The sequence below is a fragment of the Stegodyphus dumicola genome, chromosome 9 (genome assembly GCF_044657685.1).
Source record: "Stegodyphus dumicola isolate Sdum_Otavi_A_Nest chromosome 9, ASM4465768v1".
Taxonomy (NCBI): domain Eukaryota; kingdom Metazoa; phylum Arthropoda; class Arachnida; order Araneae; family Eresidae; genus Stegodyphus; species Stegodyphus dumicola.
The window spans coordinates 69,584,054-69,600,998 of NC_140776.1; the positions used below are offsets into that span (position 1 = coordinate 69,584,054).

Genomic DNA, 16,945 nt, shown 5'->3' on the forward strand with positions numbered 1-16,945 from the left:
ATGTAAACTTAAAATTATAATTAATACATGAAATGAAAGAGCAACTCAAACAGTTATACAAGCTTACAAGTGTTCAATGTGAGCACCTTTTGACACACAGCACACATCAAGTCGATAGCCCAATTCTTCCCAAACATTAATTAGTGTTTGTGGTGTAATTGTTGCAACAGGTGCCTCAATCCTGTTTCTTAAGTCGGTTAGGTCAGCTGGTAGTGGAGGCACATACACACAATCCTTTATGAACATCCAGAGGTAGAAATCACACCAATTTCTCACTCGCTCAACACTCTCTTCATTAACCCTTGGTCATTCCATACTTTGCAAATGCAGCCGGTAGTTTCAGACTGATGATGCCGTTTACGGATGTTATTATCACTTGAGGGATCACATCTGAACTTAATCTGGAAAGAACGTTGAACTCTTTGAAAACTGCAGAATATAAAAAACTTTCCATTCACTAGCCGCCATTTTTTTTTTTTTACTAGCACTTTTTGGCGCATGCGCATACCAACAAACAGAACTGTTACAGTTGCTCCTTCATTTCATGTATTAATTATGATTTTAAGTTTTATGTAATAAATCCTACAAAGCATTAAAACCCCGATATTCATTTAGAAACACCTGTATAATGCTCACAGTTATAGAGAGGAAATGGAAAATTATTATTATTAAGAGAGAAATTTTATTGCAAGAGATAAAAATAAAAAATTGCACAGCAATGATGCGGTAAATGGTGAAAATTCCCACAATTTTGGCAGCCTATGTGTGATTTAAACTAATAATTTCATGATAAAAATTTATACAAACATTTCAATTGAAGGGAGTATATTGGCCAGAAATGAAGCAAATATGCATTACATTATTCATTTAACACAAAATTACATTTATAAATCAAACAAATTCTGTAAATGTAATCAATGCTATTATTTTGGATTAAAATAATTATTTAGTTAGACAATGTGTGGATACATTAAAGCATACATATACAAATTTTCTGCATTAAGTTGCATGTTTTTAAAATAGGATTAGTGTTTTATTTTTTATTTCTAAAGCATAAAAGAAAATCTACAGATAGAACTATGAATGATCCATGAAAAATTTTTGATGACTATTTCAAGAACAGAACACTGATGCAGGGTTACCACGCAAACAGAAGAATGAAATTCCCTGACTTTCCCAAGCTGTTTAAAAAAAAATTTCAGGCTATTCACGTAGTGCGTGTTGGCTTGCTGAGGGTAAATTAATTACGGTGCCACTTGAAAACACAAACATTTGCCAATTAAATATGACTTTATATATACACACACACACATATATATATGTAATCCCCAAAGGATTACTTCTATAACTATAACAGGAATTGTTAGTTGTTTTCTCTACTGAGGACTGAGATTAGAATCTGCCTAATCAGGATTTAAAAATGTCTTTTCTGCACACATTTTGCAGCTAAAGGAAGAAAGAAATTGATTTAATGACACTTTAAAATAAATTCAAGTATTTTATATATATTTAGCAGCATACATAAGTAAAAATATGCGAACTAAATTTCATGATGGTATGTCATATTACAGCTAGAATGAGTTTCATAAGTATGCCAAAGAAAATTGCCTGAAATTTGAAAGTATTATTAACTAATAATAAATAAATTTAAAACGAAGAAGACACATTAAATGATACAAATAACATTAAAATAAAGTTAATTACTTAAGGATTAAGAACTGAATTACAAAAATTTTGTATTTTGTACAGTATTTTGGGGAATATACATATATTAAACGATTATCCTAGATGATTTATTTTTATTATTTTACTGCAAAATGACAAATAAGAAGAATTTAAGAAAGAAGAAAAGATTTAAAATATTTTGTTTTATATGAGAATGGGGGAATTTTTTTTTTTTTTTTTTTTCCATTTAACATGCACTGCCTATGCAAATTTCTGGATTTTTGAGGTTACTGGAAACTAAAGATGCTGGAAACTGGCTTTGCCATTCTAAAAAACAATCAGATTGACACAGCAAAAATTGGCTCTACGCCAGCTCACATGATACATGATTCACCAAGTGATCCGCTTCCAACATTGGCACAAAAATCGCTTTTTTGGGGATCACAGTATGAAATTCCCTGACTTTTCTAGATTTTGAATAAAATATTTAAATTCAATTATTTTTCCCTGACTTTTTTTGGCAAATTTTCGAATTCCATGACTTTTTCCATTTTTCCAGGTTTTTAACGTAGCGTGGCAACCTTGCTGGTGGCCGTGTATCAACACATTGAAGAATACTTCAAATAGATCAAGATAGAATAAATTATAAGAAATGCTATTCAAAATAGTCTAGAAAACAATCAAAATTAAACTATTTCACTTTAAATGAATTACTTTCTCAGGTAGTAAAACTAAGTAAAAATAATTTGTGACAAAATCTGAGTTTTTTTGATAGACATTAGTAATATTTTTCAGTTAGTTAATTTAGTTTATTACTTTCTGTAGGGGCCCACCAGCGGCCTAACGGTAAAATCCCTGAACACTGGTAGTTCGGTCCGAGGTTTGAATCCTGCGAATGGGCTGGCTGCAAGGGCGTTTTCGTGGTTGTTTCCCAAGTATAACGTGTATACGACCCAGTTTTCCTTAGAAAGTCCTCCAACGAAGGCATCCCTCCCCTTAGGCAAATAGCTCTAGTGTGCTTTGCCGTAATTAAATAAACTAAAAAATATCTAAGACATCAAAAAATTATTAAAAACTCGTTTAGATATTTCAATACAAACAATACATCACCATATGTAAGCATTTTGTTTATGAAATCATAAATTAAATTGAATCAAATATTCCCACCTCCTCATTGATAGAGTTTTCTTGTTTTTCTTCTTCCATTAATTTTTGTTTTGCTGATAACAGTTTCGTTTCTGTTTCAGAAACATTTTTCTCAGATTCTTCTAAAAATCTAGGATAATGAAAATAGATGATAGCATCTTTTATTGTAAGCATAGTAGAATAAAGACAATAAATTTTATTTAATAAGGTTGGATGCATACAGGATAACATAACATTTCCTGTGATAGAGTTATTTAAAAAGATTTACAGAAAATTTAGAAATTTAAAAAAGAAAAAACCGTGTATAAAAACAAAGTTCCATTCAAATACCAAGGTCTTTAAATGAAACTTCAAATTTTTAAGAGCTAATTAATATCTTAAACCAGTTTTTTTTACAGCTATGCAAGATTTGATATGTCAGATCAAGAAAGCCTCATATTCTATGACTTGCGGCATTGTTACATTACAAAACAGGAAAAAGATAATTTTGCATCTCGGTATTCCTAGCTAAATTATATTAACTTTAATTTTTTTATACAACAATGATTTCTTAAAACCAGTTTTACATTTTAGCAACATGATTTATCTATCAATGTTATAACCACTTCAACTATACTAAGAAATTATTATTTTATACAATGATAGCAGTTTGAGGACTATTTTTAGTGCCTATTTCTATTTAACATACTTTTCTTGTTCTTTTATGGAAGTTATGACTTGTTCATAATCAGATTTCAAAATACTCAGTTTCTCCTTCTCCTTCTTTTCGGTACTTTGATATAGATCTAATTCAGACTGAGCCAAATCAACCTGTTAAAAAAAGTTTAATATAACTTTTTCTATATTAACATTAAAAAAATTATGACAAAAATTAAATTCAGGAAGCTATTAATTTTAGATCTTTTTCTAGTTAAGAGCAAGTTATTTTAAAAAAGCATACTTTGTAAAATTCATAGCAGTTCAGATTTCCAATTGTTACATACTAGTAAACTAATAATAAACACATAACTGTAAAATATGAATAAATTTCCAGGCAAGCATTTGCTAAATAATCATATACAGTCAAAAGTCTTTAATCCAGACGTCCATAATCCAGACATCCATAATCCGAACCTCAAAGCTACAAACTTCCTACGCATAATGCATTTACGCATGCGCATAATACCTTTACACACGCGTGTTAAATGTATAACGGATGGTATAAACTAAGCTAAATTTATCTATTTCAGTTAACGTTGCAGATTGCATTGTTCCTTAATCTTCGAACTGGATCCGGCTTATTATTTTTTGCAGACTGTTAGAGCAATTTCATAAAAGTAAGCTTGAACTTTTGATTATGTCAAAATGAATTTCCGATTCCGAGCTGCCAAAGGATCTACAAAGTGAAAGCATGTTTCGATGTCCAGTGTGTGTGTGGGGGGGGGGGGGGGAGTCGCGGCGCGCAATGAACTGGAAGTTGATCTGTCAGCACTATCCTTATCTTCAGGGCAGATGTTTTTATTTTATTTGGCTTATAATTCCTAACTAAATGTAGTATTTCATCTTGATGTACTCCGTCATTGATATGATTAAAATCAAATTCCTCGTCATTATAAATATCACGAATACACATCAAATAGTTTTCTGGTTGCAATTTTCTAATTTCGACTATGCGTAATGTATGCTTTACGCAGGCGCTCGTTGAAAGAAATGTTTAATAAAGTAAACAAATAAATATTAAGTTTTTTTTTTTTTGTAAATTTTGATACCCTTTAGATCATAATTGCTCTTTATTTCATAAATTACGGTTTCATATTTGTTCACTTCCACGCCTATCGAATTAATTTCTACCTTTTCGTTGTCCTGCGTTGGCAACAGGCTTTTGAGATTTGTAGTTCATAGAATTCGGTCGCTAAAAGCGTAGCTGACCTGTAACTGTTGTAATTATTATTTTATGCTTATCTGTACTGCTGAATTATCACTAAATGTTTACATGTTAATGTTTTGTTATTAAATGTATTCAGTTTGGTTTAAATAGACAAGAGTGACTGAATTTATTAAGTATGTTTAAAGTCAAAACTGCGTCATCCATGTCGGCGTCATTCTAATACGAGGAACGTAAACAAATTTCTGGAGGCACCGACGAGATCAGATCGAGAATTCGTCAGCAGTTCAAGTACAGATAAGTGCTTTTATTTCGATTTACATCTGAATTTGATTCTTGAAGTTTTATATCTATTTTGTATTGATTTTGAACTTGAATACTTTGATTACTTATTATGGATCAAGCTACTGTCATTAGATTGCGTGGTAGGGCAAAATGAAGCCTTGTAACAAGGCTTCAGAATACTATTTCTTCCGATTTATCTAAAAATGAAATAATTTTGCATCTGGAGCGCTTGGAAAGGATTTTTTCAGATTTTGATAAATTTGATGCCCAATTACCAGAAGAACAGTCAGAAATTGAAGATTTTGAATCGAAGTATTTTGGTTTGAAACTTCAGTATCAAAATTTATTAGATGTATTAAATGTGGCTAATGTGCCAAATGTTTCAGGAAATTCTAATGTTAGTAACTTTAAGTTACCTAAGTTGAATATTCCTATTTTTTCGGGTAACTTTAATGACTGGATGAATTTTAAAGATTTGTTTGTTGCAACAGTGCATAATACTTCTTTATCAAATATACAGAAATTTCAGTATTTAATCGGATCACTTGCTGATGAACCAGCTTCTATAATTAAACATATTCCGTTATCAAATAATTCTTATGAAGAAGCATGGGCAAAGTTGCTCGCTAGGTACGATAAAAAGAAGCAAATAGTACAATCGTCAATTAAAACATTTATGGATCAAAAATGTATTTCACAGGTTGATAATGTTAATTTACGGCAATTAGCTGATACTTCCGATGAAGTTATCAGTGGTTTAAAAGCTCTTGGTGACAAAGCAACTTCTAGGGATCCATGGTTAATATTTATGTTGCTTCAAAAGGTAGATTCAGAAACTCGAAAGTTATGGGCACAGAAAACAGTGGAAGACGATTTTCCTACATTGGAATCATTTTTTGAATTTTTAAATTTAAGGTGTTCTTCTCTCGAAATTATCATAAACAAAGAAGCGGAAGCTAAACTTTGATAAAAGTAGTAATGTTAGTTCTAAAACGTTACAGAATTCTAAATTTAGTAATACTAAATGTTCGAAATGTAACGGACTTCATGCCTTACATAAATGCGTTAAATTTAAGAATTTGGATGTTACTGCTAGAAAGAACTTTGTACGAAAACAAGGATTGTGTTTTTTATGTTTAAATTCACATCTAATCAAAAACTGTAATTTACAGTTAAAGAGTAATTTGTGTTATTCAAAAACGCATAATAGTTTGTTGCATGAGGATGTTAAAGCTAGCAACGTACAGCTTTTAACAGCGCCAAATGAAAACGAAAGCACTCGAGAGAGAATTTCAAATGAATCATGTGAGGTAGTTGTCAGTAATACGATTCAAAATTGCAAATCGGCGATTTTGCCTACAGTTCTCGCACTCGCATTTTCATCCAGTGGCGAAACTATTGAAATTAAATTATTGCTGGATTCCGGAAGTGAAAGTTCATTTATTTCTGAATGAGCTGTTCAAAGATTAGGATTCAAAAGAACAAATCAAAGGTTACTTTTGCGTGGAATTGGCGGAGTGCCAGCTTCCAAAACTCGTGGTTCTGTTGATTTTAAAATTCAGTCAAAGTTAAAAAATGAAGTAATTGATGTTGACGCATACATTTTGGATAGGTTAACTTTGCCATTGCCAGAACAAGTGATTAATGTAAAGCATATAGAATACACTAAATCTATTCCGTTAGCGGATCCGAATTTTGCTCAACCCAAAGAAATTGATTTGATTTTAGGAGCTGATTATTTTTTCTCCGTTTTAAGATGTGGCCAAATATATGGTTCGAAAAATGAGCCTGTAGCTCAAAATACAATTTTCGGTTGGGTGATTGCTGGGAAGGTCGGAAATAATATGGAAGGCCCCAGAACAGCAAATGCACACTTCATAAAGCTAGAAGATAATATAAATATTAATTACGAACTTAAGCGTTTCTGGGAAATGGAGGATATTGTCGATGTTGGGAAAAAGGAATTTCTGACACCTGAGGAACAATTTTGTGAATCACATTTTCAAAACACTCATTCTGTTAATTCAGATGAGCGATTTGTTGTAAAACTTCCATTTTATAAATCGCATTTGAAGTTGGGTGATTCAAAACCGGCAGCAATTTCTAGGTTGCGTTCCATGGAATGAAAATTCAAAGATAATCCGGAATTTGAAAAACAGTATAAAGATTTCATACATGAATATGAACAGTTAGGACATATGACTGTGATTAATGATGATTTATCTAACAGATCGGATATAGAAAAGTTTTATCTTCCTCATCATGTGGTCATTAAACCTTCCAGCACAACGACAAAATTAAGAGTAATTTTTGATGCATCCTGTAAATCTGAAAATGGTATATCATTGAATTCTCTTTTAGGGGTAGGTCCGAAATTACAAAGAGATATTTTTGAGATTTTGATTAATTTTCGATTTCCTAAAATTGTTTTCACAGCCGATGTGGAGAAGATGTATCGTCAGGTGATGGTAGCCCCTGAAGATCAGAATTATCAATTGATACTTTGGCGATACAATTCCAGTGATGAAATGCGTACGTACAAGTTGAAAACAGTTACGTACGGTCTTTCCTCTGCTTCATTTTTAGCAACTCGATGTCTGAAGCAGGTAGCTTTAGAGTCTAAAGAGGAATCAGATGTATCTCGTATATTGCAAGAGGATATGTATATGGACGACTTATTGTCGGGTGCAAATACAGTTGATGATGCAGTATCTGTCTGCAAGAAAATATCTTCAATTTTACATGCCCGTGGTTTTGATTTGAGGAAGTGGAATTCAAATTCTGTAGAATTCTTAACTGAATTTAAGGAACATTGTTTGTTGAATTCTGATTTAGAGATATCTCCTAATTCGAGTTCGAAAGTCTTAGGACTTTTTTGGAATTCAACTACTGATACCTTTAGTTTTAAAGCTACACTGCACATCAACGCACCTATAACAAAGAGACGCATATTAGCAGAATCTGCTCGCATTTTCAATCCTTTAGGTCTCTTATCTCCTTGCACTATATTGATTAAAATATTCTATCAAAAGTTATGGTTAGTTAAAGGCGACTGGGATTCAGTTGTTCCCCAGCTTATCTCAGATGATTGGTTTAAATTTCAAGAGACATTCAGTCAAATCAATAATTGTGAAATTCTGAGATGTGTCATACTTACAACGGACAGTGTTATCCAACTACATGGATTTTCTGATGCATCTTCGCAGGCCTATGCAGCAGCCATTTACTGTCGCCAAAAATGCAATGGTACGGTTAAGGTTAATCTTTTGGTATCAAAGACTAAAGTCGCGCCTATAAAGCAAGTATCCATTCCTTGATTAGAACTTAGTGCTGCATATTTGTTAACCAGATTAATGCGATCTCTATTGAATATTTTAAAGAAGTTTGATTTTGAAATCTTTGCGTTGACGAATTCCAAGGTAGTTCTGTCTTGGCTATCAGCTCATCCACGTAAGTGGAAAACTTTTGTGGCAAATAGAACATCTCAAATCATAGAAGTGATAACTATTAAACATTGGAATCATGTTCTGTCTAAACAGAATCCTGCAGACATTGCTTCTTGTGGTATTGAACCTCAACTCCTACCAAATTGTACTTTGTGGTGGAATGGTCCACCATGGTTGCGTCACGAAGAGGAAAAATGGCCTAAATATGAATTAAAATCTGAAGATGATACTGAAGTAAAAGCCAAACAAAGATCTGATCCTATTTTTATTTCTCATATATGTGAATCGAATGATTTATTAGCTAATTTGTTCGAGCATTATTCTTCGCATTGTAAAATTGTTCGTATTCTGCTTTACTGCCAAAGATTTATTACTAATTGCAAAAAGCATCATGCTACTCAGAACATTTCACGTAGTGGCATTAACTGCAGCTGCCTTATGCCGCTAACATTTCTAGAGATTCGAGTAGCAGAAAATTTCATTATTCGTTGAATTCAGAATCATTATTTCGAAGATGATTTAGCATGTATTAAAGAAGAGAAATCTTTACCCAAGAAGAGCCAACTACGTTCTTTGTAGCCATTCCTAGATAAAGATGGTCTCTTACGGGTGGAAGGACGTCTTCGAAATTCATCTTTAGCATTTAACATCAAACATCCTGTCATACTTCCTTCTCGACATAAATTTAGCGAATTACTAGTGAAAGAACTTCATATTACTTATCTGCATGCTGGTCCTTCTTTATTATCACACCTCATCAGGCAATCTTACTGGATAATTGGAGGAAAGAGATTGATACGCAGTTGTGTCAACCATTGCTTAATCTGTCATTGATTTAAAGCTGCTTCATATCCGCAATTGATGGGTGACTTACCTGAACATCGAGTGACTTTGGAACGACCTTTTTACGCATCTGGTGTGGATTGCGCTGGTCCTATTACCATGAAATTTAGTAAGGGTCGTGGTTCTAAAACAACGAAAGGCTATATAGCTCTGTTTGTTTGCTTGTCGACTAAAGCTGTGCATATAGAAGCAGTCAGTGACCTGACGGCAGACTCGTTTATCGCGGCACTTAGACATTTCATTTCACGTCGTGGTGCACCACGGCACATGTACAGTGACAACGGTACCAATTTTGTGGGAGCATGCCGAAAACTACAAGAACTAAATCAGATTTAGTCTTCCTTGTATGCAACGGAATCGGTTTCCCGAGAACTAACTAAGTCATCTATTGAATGGCATTTTATACCACCTGCTTCGCCCCACTTCGGAGGAATACAGGAAGCCGGCATTCGCTCAGCGAAATTTCATCTGAGAAGAGTATTGAAAGAGACTCTTTTAACTTACGAAGAGTTGTCAACAATACTTACCCAGATCAAGGCTATTTTGAATTCACGTCCACTTACTTACGTGAATGATACTGATATTGACTCTATTAATGTTTTAACCCTTCTCATTTTATTACAGGAGATACTTTGACTTCCTTTCCAGAGACACATCAGTCTGTTCGCACAAGGAGTTCTAGGTGGGAACTTGTACAGATTCTACGTCTGGGATTCTGGAAGCGATGGAAAAGGGAATATTTGACTTCTCTTCAGCAGAGATCCAAGTGGCAGCACAACAGACCCAATCTAAAAGTCGACTTGGTGATTCTTGTCATCGAAGATGGATCTCCACCTCTAGCTTGGCCTATAGGACAGATCATCGATGTCCATCTGGGCAAGGACGGCTTAGTTTGCGTAGCTACAGTCAAAACTAAAACTGGCATATTTAAAAGACCAATTAATAAACTTTCACCTTTGCCTGTGTATCAGGACTAAACCTGATAGGGTGGGAGATGTTCACTTCTACGCCTATCGAATTAATTTCTACCTTTTCGTTGTCCTGTGTTGGCAACACGCTTTTGAGATTTGTCGTTCGTAGAATTCGGTCGCTAAAGCGTAGCTGACTTGTAACTGTTGTAATTATTATTTTATGCTTATCTGTACTGCTGAATTGTCCCTAAATGTTTTGCTATTAAATGTATTTAGTTTGGTTTAAATAGACGAGAGTGACTGAATTTATTAAGTATGTTTAAAGTCGAAACTGCGTCATCCATGTCGGTGTCATTCTAATACGAGGAACGTAAACAAGATTTTTAATTTTATAATTTCTGCATGCCATCTTAACCAGATTTAAATTGATGATCTATAATCCAGAATCGTCGAAGTCCCGACAAGTCCGGATTAAAGACTTTTGACTGTATATATATAAATCTAAATCATATTTCTTTTTAAGCACACAAAAAACTAGAGGTAACTTATAATGTAAAAGTTTTTAAATACAGACCTCTGATTTCTTTTCATTGACGATATTTTTCAGTTCTACTAATTCAGACTCAAAGTTGTCTTTTTCATCAACAAAACTTTGGATTTCGTTCTTCATTGACCCCATTATCTATAAAATATGAAACTTTTATATTTCTTGAATGCAATTCTTTTTTTCAGTAAATTACCTGATTTAAACACTTAAATATATAATAACATAAAACATATTTGAAAGATTACAAAAATTCTTGAACCAAAAGAACAAAATATAAATGACAGCCTATCAAGATTTATTATAGGAACATTTATCAGAAAAATGATGATTAAAGGATGTAAAGAACAAACTTTGCATCATCTATCTTGGATGTTTTTTTTAACTGGCTTTAATAATTTGGAATATGATGATGTTTCATTGCAGTTTGTTTTTAAGTGGATATATACATGGAAGGAATAATGATAAGTTAGAATACAGCGCCACCTGTAGTAGAGAAACCAGTGTCGTCCAAGTGAGATACTCTCCCTTGGACACTTGTTTCAGTTAAGGCTACAATAGGTAGTAGTACTGAATGTAGTAATGACTGCTAATAAAGTTATTAGTTTTCTTTTTATACAGTTCACTCCCTCATTTAGTTTAGAATTATAGAAGCATAGTACATTGGCTTTTAAGCCGGATTAGAGAACAAACTACTGGCACTGGATAGAACTAAAACAGCATTAAAAGCAAAACTAACTCAGTTAAAAAACATACTTAAGGAATATGATGGCAGCATAAACAAAAACAAAATGCAGTGCTTCAAAATATCCAGATAGAAATCAGAAACTTAAGAGATAGATATTCTGAAAGTGTTGACGAAAAAGATGTCAGAGCCATTGATGCAGAAATCATTGAAATGGAAGAAAGAATAGAAGTTTTGGAGGTAACAATTATGGAAATTCTATCTTTTATTTTACATTCTGAATTTGAAAGTGATTGTAGTAAATTTGATTCTAAAGTACAAATACCTCTGTCAGAATCATCCTAAATTCTCTGGTAAATATACCAAATGGAATAATCGTAAATTGCAAATCTAAAATATTATAGCGAAGCTGTAATATTTAAAGGCTGCATTAATTGATGAAGCAAAAAATCTTGAAATTGTTGATGATATTTTTCAAGTCTCTACTTAAAGCTCTGAAAGATAGGTATGAAAATAAAAGAATTCCAACTGAGACACATATAAAATCAATAATGGATTTACATAAAGGTAATGTTTTAAAGTATGAGAAAAATATAATTTATTGGATATTCTGTTGTTATATATTGTACTTCAGAAGCTAGACTATGAAAAGTGCAAACAATTTGAACTTAAGCATTAATGCTACAGAACCCTCCTACATTTGATGAACTAATTTTGTTTTTTAGAGAAAAGGTGTCAATTTTATTAGATAACATTAACTGCAATACTAGTAAATTGAAATATCCATAACAAAAAAGTTCAAAATCAAAGGCGCTGATGGTTAAACACACACCGACTTGTTTCATATGTAAAAATAGTAATCATCCACTACATAAATGTGACTCATTCTCAAAATTAAATCCAAGTCAAAGCTATGAAATAGTTAAAAACAATAAATTGTGTTTAAACTGTCTTAGCAAGAAACATTTAATCGCAAAATATAATTCGAAGTTCAGAGATTCTGAATGCATAAAATACATCATTCATTAATTCGTCACCTACTCAGCAATGGCGCCATCAATCAACAGTTAGATAGAATAAATACTGAAACATCCAGTGAAGAGACTATAAACAAGAATGCATATTGTTCTCATAAAAATCAATCAAGTATAATTGTAATTCAGAAGGGAAAAAAATTCCAATTTGCGCCATTTTCGACAATGGCAGTATGTTCTGTTTCCTGACTGCCAGTCTGTTAAAATATAAAGACAGAATTTATGGATCTATACATGGAATAAAAAAGAACATTATGAATAATTATTATCAACTAGATGTACGAATTATGAATAAGGATTTGACATTTTGACATGTGAAGGTCAATTAGCTGTTTTATTATTTCTAAAATTACCAGTATAACCCCATCAAGGAGTTTAGATGTGTAGTCATTAAATATTATCACTGACATTCAGTTAGCTGATTCCTAATTTGCTAATTTCTATCCAATTAACTGATTAAAAAAAAAAAAACATGTTACTGGGAGCTGAATAGTGAAGAAGAGCTTGATAAAATTTTGCAAAGATTTTGGGAAATTGAATCCACTGAAAATATTATGGTTGTTTTGAGTGAAGAAGAAAAATTTCCGACAAACATTTCCAGCATATTCACTATCGACAAAATGACGGAAGATACGTATATTGTTCAATTACAAATTAGGGAAGGTGTGGAATTAAAAGAATGGAAAACATTTGCTAAGAAAAGAATTACATGAAGTGTGGAGTCGATTAGAAAGCAATTCGAGTATGAAAATCTTACATAAGAATTGTATCAGAGAATACAAGGATTTAAATCCCATGGAAGAAGTTCAAGAAACTGAATCCTTGACCTGCAGTTATCTCAATCATCATGGAGTTTAATACCGAGAGAAAACCTATACCAAGCTTCATGTGCATTTAATGCATCAGCTGCTACTACTAATAGAAAATCACTTAAGTCAGTAGTAATAAAAGGACAAATACCACAAGATTTACTTCGCATTACATTATATTTAAAAAATACAACTATGCACTAGGAGCTGATGTTCAGAAGATATGTAGACAACTATTTTTTTAAACTTCTATTAAAAAAAACTGCAACTGATTTTATGGAAAGAATTGTTTGGTAGCTGTGTGCTCATCTGAAAACCAACATATGGAACAGCAAGTGCAGCATTCCTTACAACAAGGATCCAAAAGCAGCTAGCAATGAATGAAGTGACTGAATTCCCTTTGTGCCTCAAGAGTGCTACAGAAGGATTGTTACATAGCTGACATTATCACCAGAGCTAATATGCTGCAAGAAGCCCAGAAGTTGCTGACACAGTTAACCTGTCTTCTAGAACATAGTGGAATGCAGTTACACAAATGATGTTCAAATAATACTAAACTATTAATAGAGAAAGTGCAACTCAGGACTTTTTTTTTTTTTTTTTTTCAAGTTACTGATAAGCCTCAGGTTACAAAGGCCTTGGGAATGTCAGGGTGTACGGCTACAGATAGTTATTCTTGCGATTTAAAGATACCTGACAGAAACAAAAGGAGATGTCTTATCAGCAATAGGTCGCCTCTTTAATACATTAGGTTTAATTGGACTCGTTACATCAAAGGGTAAAATATTTCTACAAAAACTTTGGCTGTTAAAAATAAATTGGAACCCATCTCTTCCTAAAAGTGGCTTAGAAGAATGGAAAGCATTTCTGTATAATCTTAGAATAGTCAACAATTATAGCATCCCTAGATTTGTTCTAACCAATGAAATACAGCAAATAGAAATAATAGAATTCTGTGTTATTAGTCAGAAAGCCTATGGTTCTGCAGTTTATGTGAAATGTATGTCATCTTTGAACGAATGTGTATTTTGTGAATGTGTATGAAGACTTCTCTGCAGCAAGTCTCATGTTTCACCTCTGAAGTCAGTTACCATTCTTCGTTTGGAACTTTGTGGTGCAATTCTACTAGTAAAATGAATGAAAAGAATATTAGAGGTCATTTTTAACTACCCCTAGACAAAGTGTACTATTTCACTGATTTATCAATAGTGTTACCATGGATTAAGATGGAACATCATCAATTAAAGAATTGACATCTTGCTAACAGAGTGTCTGATATTCGCAGTACGATTGCTGTTCATGAGTGGTACTGTGTTAGCAACTATAATAATCCAGCTCTTTGATATCACATGGCATTAAATCTGAGAATCTTCTTTATAATGATTTATGGTGGTATGGAGCAGCCTTCTTGACTGAGCACAATGAAATAATTCCATATGATATGGAACACATAAAAAAACTCAGACTTAAGAACAATGACTTAGTTAATTTAAATGTCAACACTTATTCCCTTGTTGTAGATCATATTCTTAATGTTAGTAGTAACTATGTTCATATTATATGTGTGTTAAGTTTTGTTTGCAGACTTGTAAAGGACACAAGTCAATAGTTCCTCTAACTGTTAAAGAATTGGGTGACACTGAGAAAATCATCATAAGGTACATGCAATCACAACATTTTGGGAAGGATATTCTCTCTCTGAAAAATAAGAATTGTGTTTCTTCTAAAAGTAAGATAAAATTTTCATGTCCATTTATAGACAAGGATTCTCTTCGGAGAGTAGGAGGCAGACTTCCAATTAATCATCTTAATTACAATAAAAAATTTCCTTATGTAATGCCAAAGGATAAGGTATTTATTAGATTAATTTTTGATTATACCTAACTATTAAACTTACACCCCAATCTTGAGGAAGCTCTGGATGGCTGTATACAGGTCTCCCACCACTCTTTTCCTATCACCAACCTCTTCTGAGAACCTTCAACACTTTGTGTATTTTGAATGTCCCCTTGCTGCCACACACTATACACTTACAAACATCCATGCCTTCACTGGGATTTGAAGCCAGGCCCATCGGTACAGCAGTTAGTGTAACTAATCACTATACCAGGTTAAGATGATATACAGACATGGCAACATAGGGGCTATTCTTATTATTTAGTTCAGATAAAAGAATGCTAATCCCCAACAAGGCATGCAACACAACAGATGTGGCTCACTCTGTAGCAGATTTACTGATGGCCAATATTTTAGAATTTAGAGGAGCACCAATCAGAAGAATAAGGAACAATAAAATTTTTAGAATTTAGGACCAGCAGAGATTTTTCAAAGAATAGCTGTAACTCTTTTGTTGAAGTCAAACACTGCTTACTAGCAATAATAAAAAAAAAAAAAAATACAAAAAATTTCAAGATCAAAACAGAGAAGAGAGACTGGGAAAACTGTCATTTTACATAGAAATTCAGTTATTTTTAAGAAACGGTCATGTGAGCTATGCTTATACCTAAACCTGCATTCCCATCTGAACTGCATTAACATTTATTGAAAACTGAAATGTTTAAAGTCCATGTACTGACATTTTGACATAAACAAATTTTAAAACTTTCATATTGTTGGAGTTTTAAATTAAAATGATCTATACTTTAATCCTTTTTAAACTGCTACTATATTTAACAACTGTGGAATATATATAAATATATAATTAAAATGCATTCCAATGGATTAAATGTCAAAATATTTTATACAAAGCACTTCAAAATTAGAAAATATATATCATAAAATTAGATTACTTCAGACAACTTTTCTTCTTCCACAGACTTCTGTTCTTCTGTTTTCTTCTTTTTAGCTTCTAGTTCTTCAATTTCCTTTCTAAGTATAGAAGGCTGCTGTTTCAAATTCACTACCTAAAAAATTATATATAGGCATATATAAGTACAGAAAAACAAAACCCAAGTTACAAAACAGAACTGATTTTTAAATATCCATAAATCTGCAGTAATATAAAGTAGTTAATGAAGATTTATGTTTGCTTATGTAAGTTTAAAAGAAGCATTTAATAATGTTAGTTCCCCTCATCCAGAACCAGTTGACAATACATTAAAATGTGAAATACATGTCGTTTACTCCAGTAAGTCATGTATTTTATTTTTATTCACATGTGTAACATTTCTTCTGCTATTTTTTCATGAATTGTCAATTGGCTGTGGATTAAGAAAATTCTTATAACTAAATACTTTAGGTTAACATAACCAAATTTAAATCTGTATATTAATTTTATATACCTGTATCTATCATATATTTCCATGAATAAACCAATAATTATTGGAACCTTGCTTAAAGTTAACTTACGAGTGTCGGACTATATATGGATTTACCAATCTCACAAAAAGCGCATGTACTTTTACGTCAGCTCTATTTATATACTGCTTCTTTCAACACTATTTATATAATACAGTACTGTTTTTTTTTCTTGTGATTATATTTCTTATGTTTATAAAGAAAATTATTTTTAAATGAAATGAATTTTTTAAAAATTATTTATATTGCTGGTTGGTTGCACTGCCAACACGAAAAATCTGATATTGGTGAAATTCGCACCCAGCTAACAGAAAAGTACTAAAAGGTATACTGGAAATAATAACAGAATACCATAAACAATTAGCACATAAAAATTACAAAGGAAAAGGAAAATTACTTTGAACTTTTAACTCACT

At 32.4% G+C, this 16,945-nt stretch overlaps 1 protein-coding gene across 1 annotated transcript in view; it reads right to left on the reverse strand.

The window, feature by feature from the left end:
* The window catches only part of LOC118186856 (structural maintenance of chromosomes protein 4-like), a 139,421-nt gene that overhangs the window by 70,256 nt on the left and 52,220 nt on the right, over positions 1–16,945 (reverse strand). The window contains exons 10-13 of the mRNA XM_085823565.1: positions 16,022–16,135; positions 10,735–10,842; positions 3,500–3,621; positions 2,833–2,941 (exon numbers count right to left, since the gene is read on the reverse strand). Coding sequence (XP_085679691.1) covers positions 2,833–2,941; positions 3,500–3,621; positions 10,735–10,842; positions 16,022–16,135 — 453 coding nt within the window. The remainder of the gene's footprint in view (positions 1–2,832; positions 2,942–3,499; positions 3,622–10,734; positions 10,843–16,021; positions 16,136–16,945) is intronic.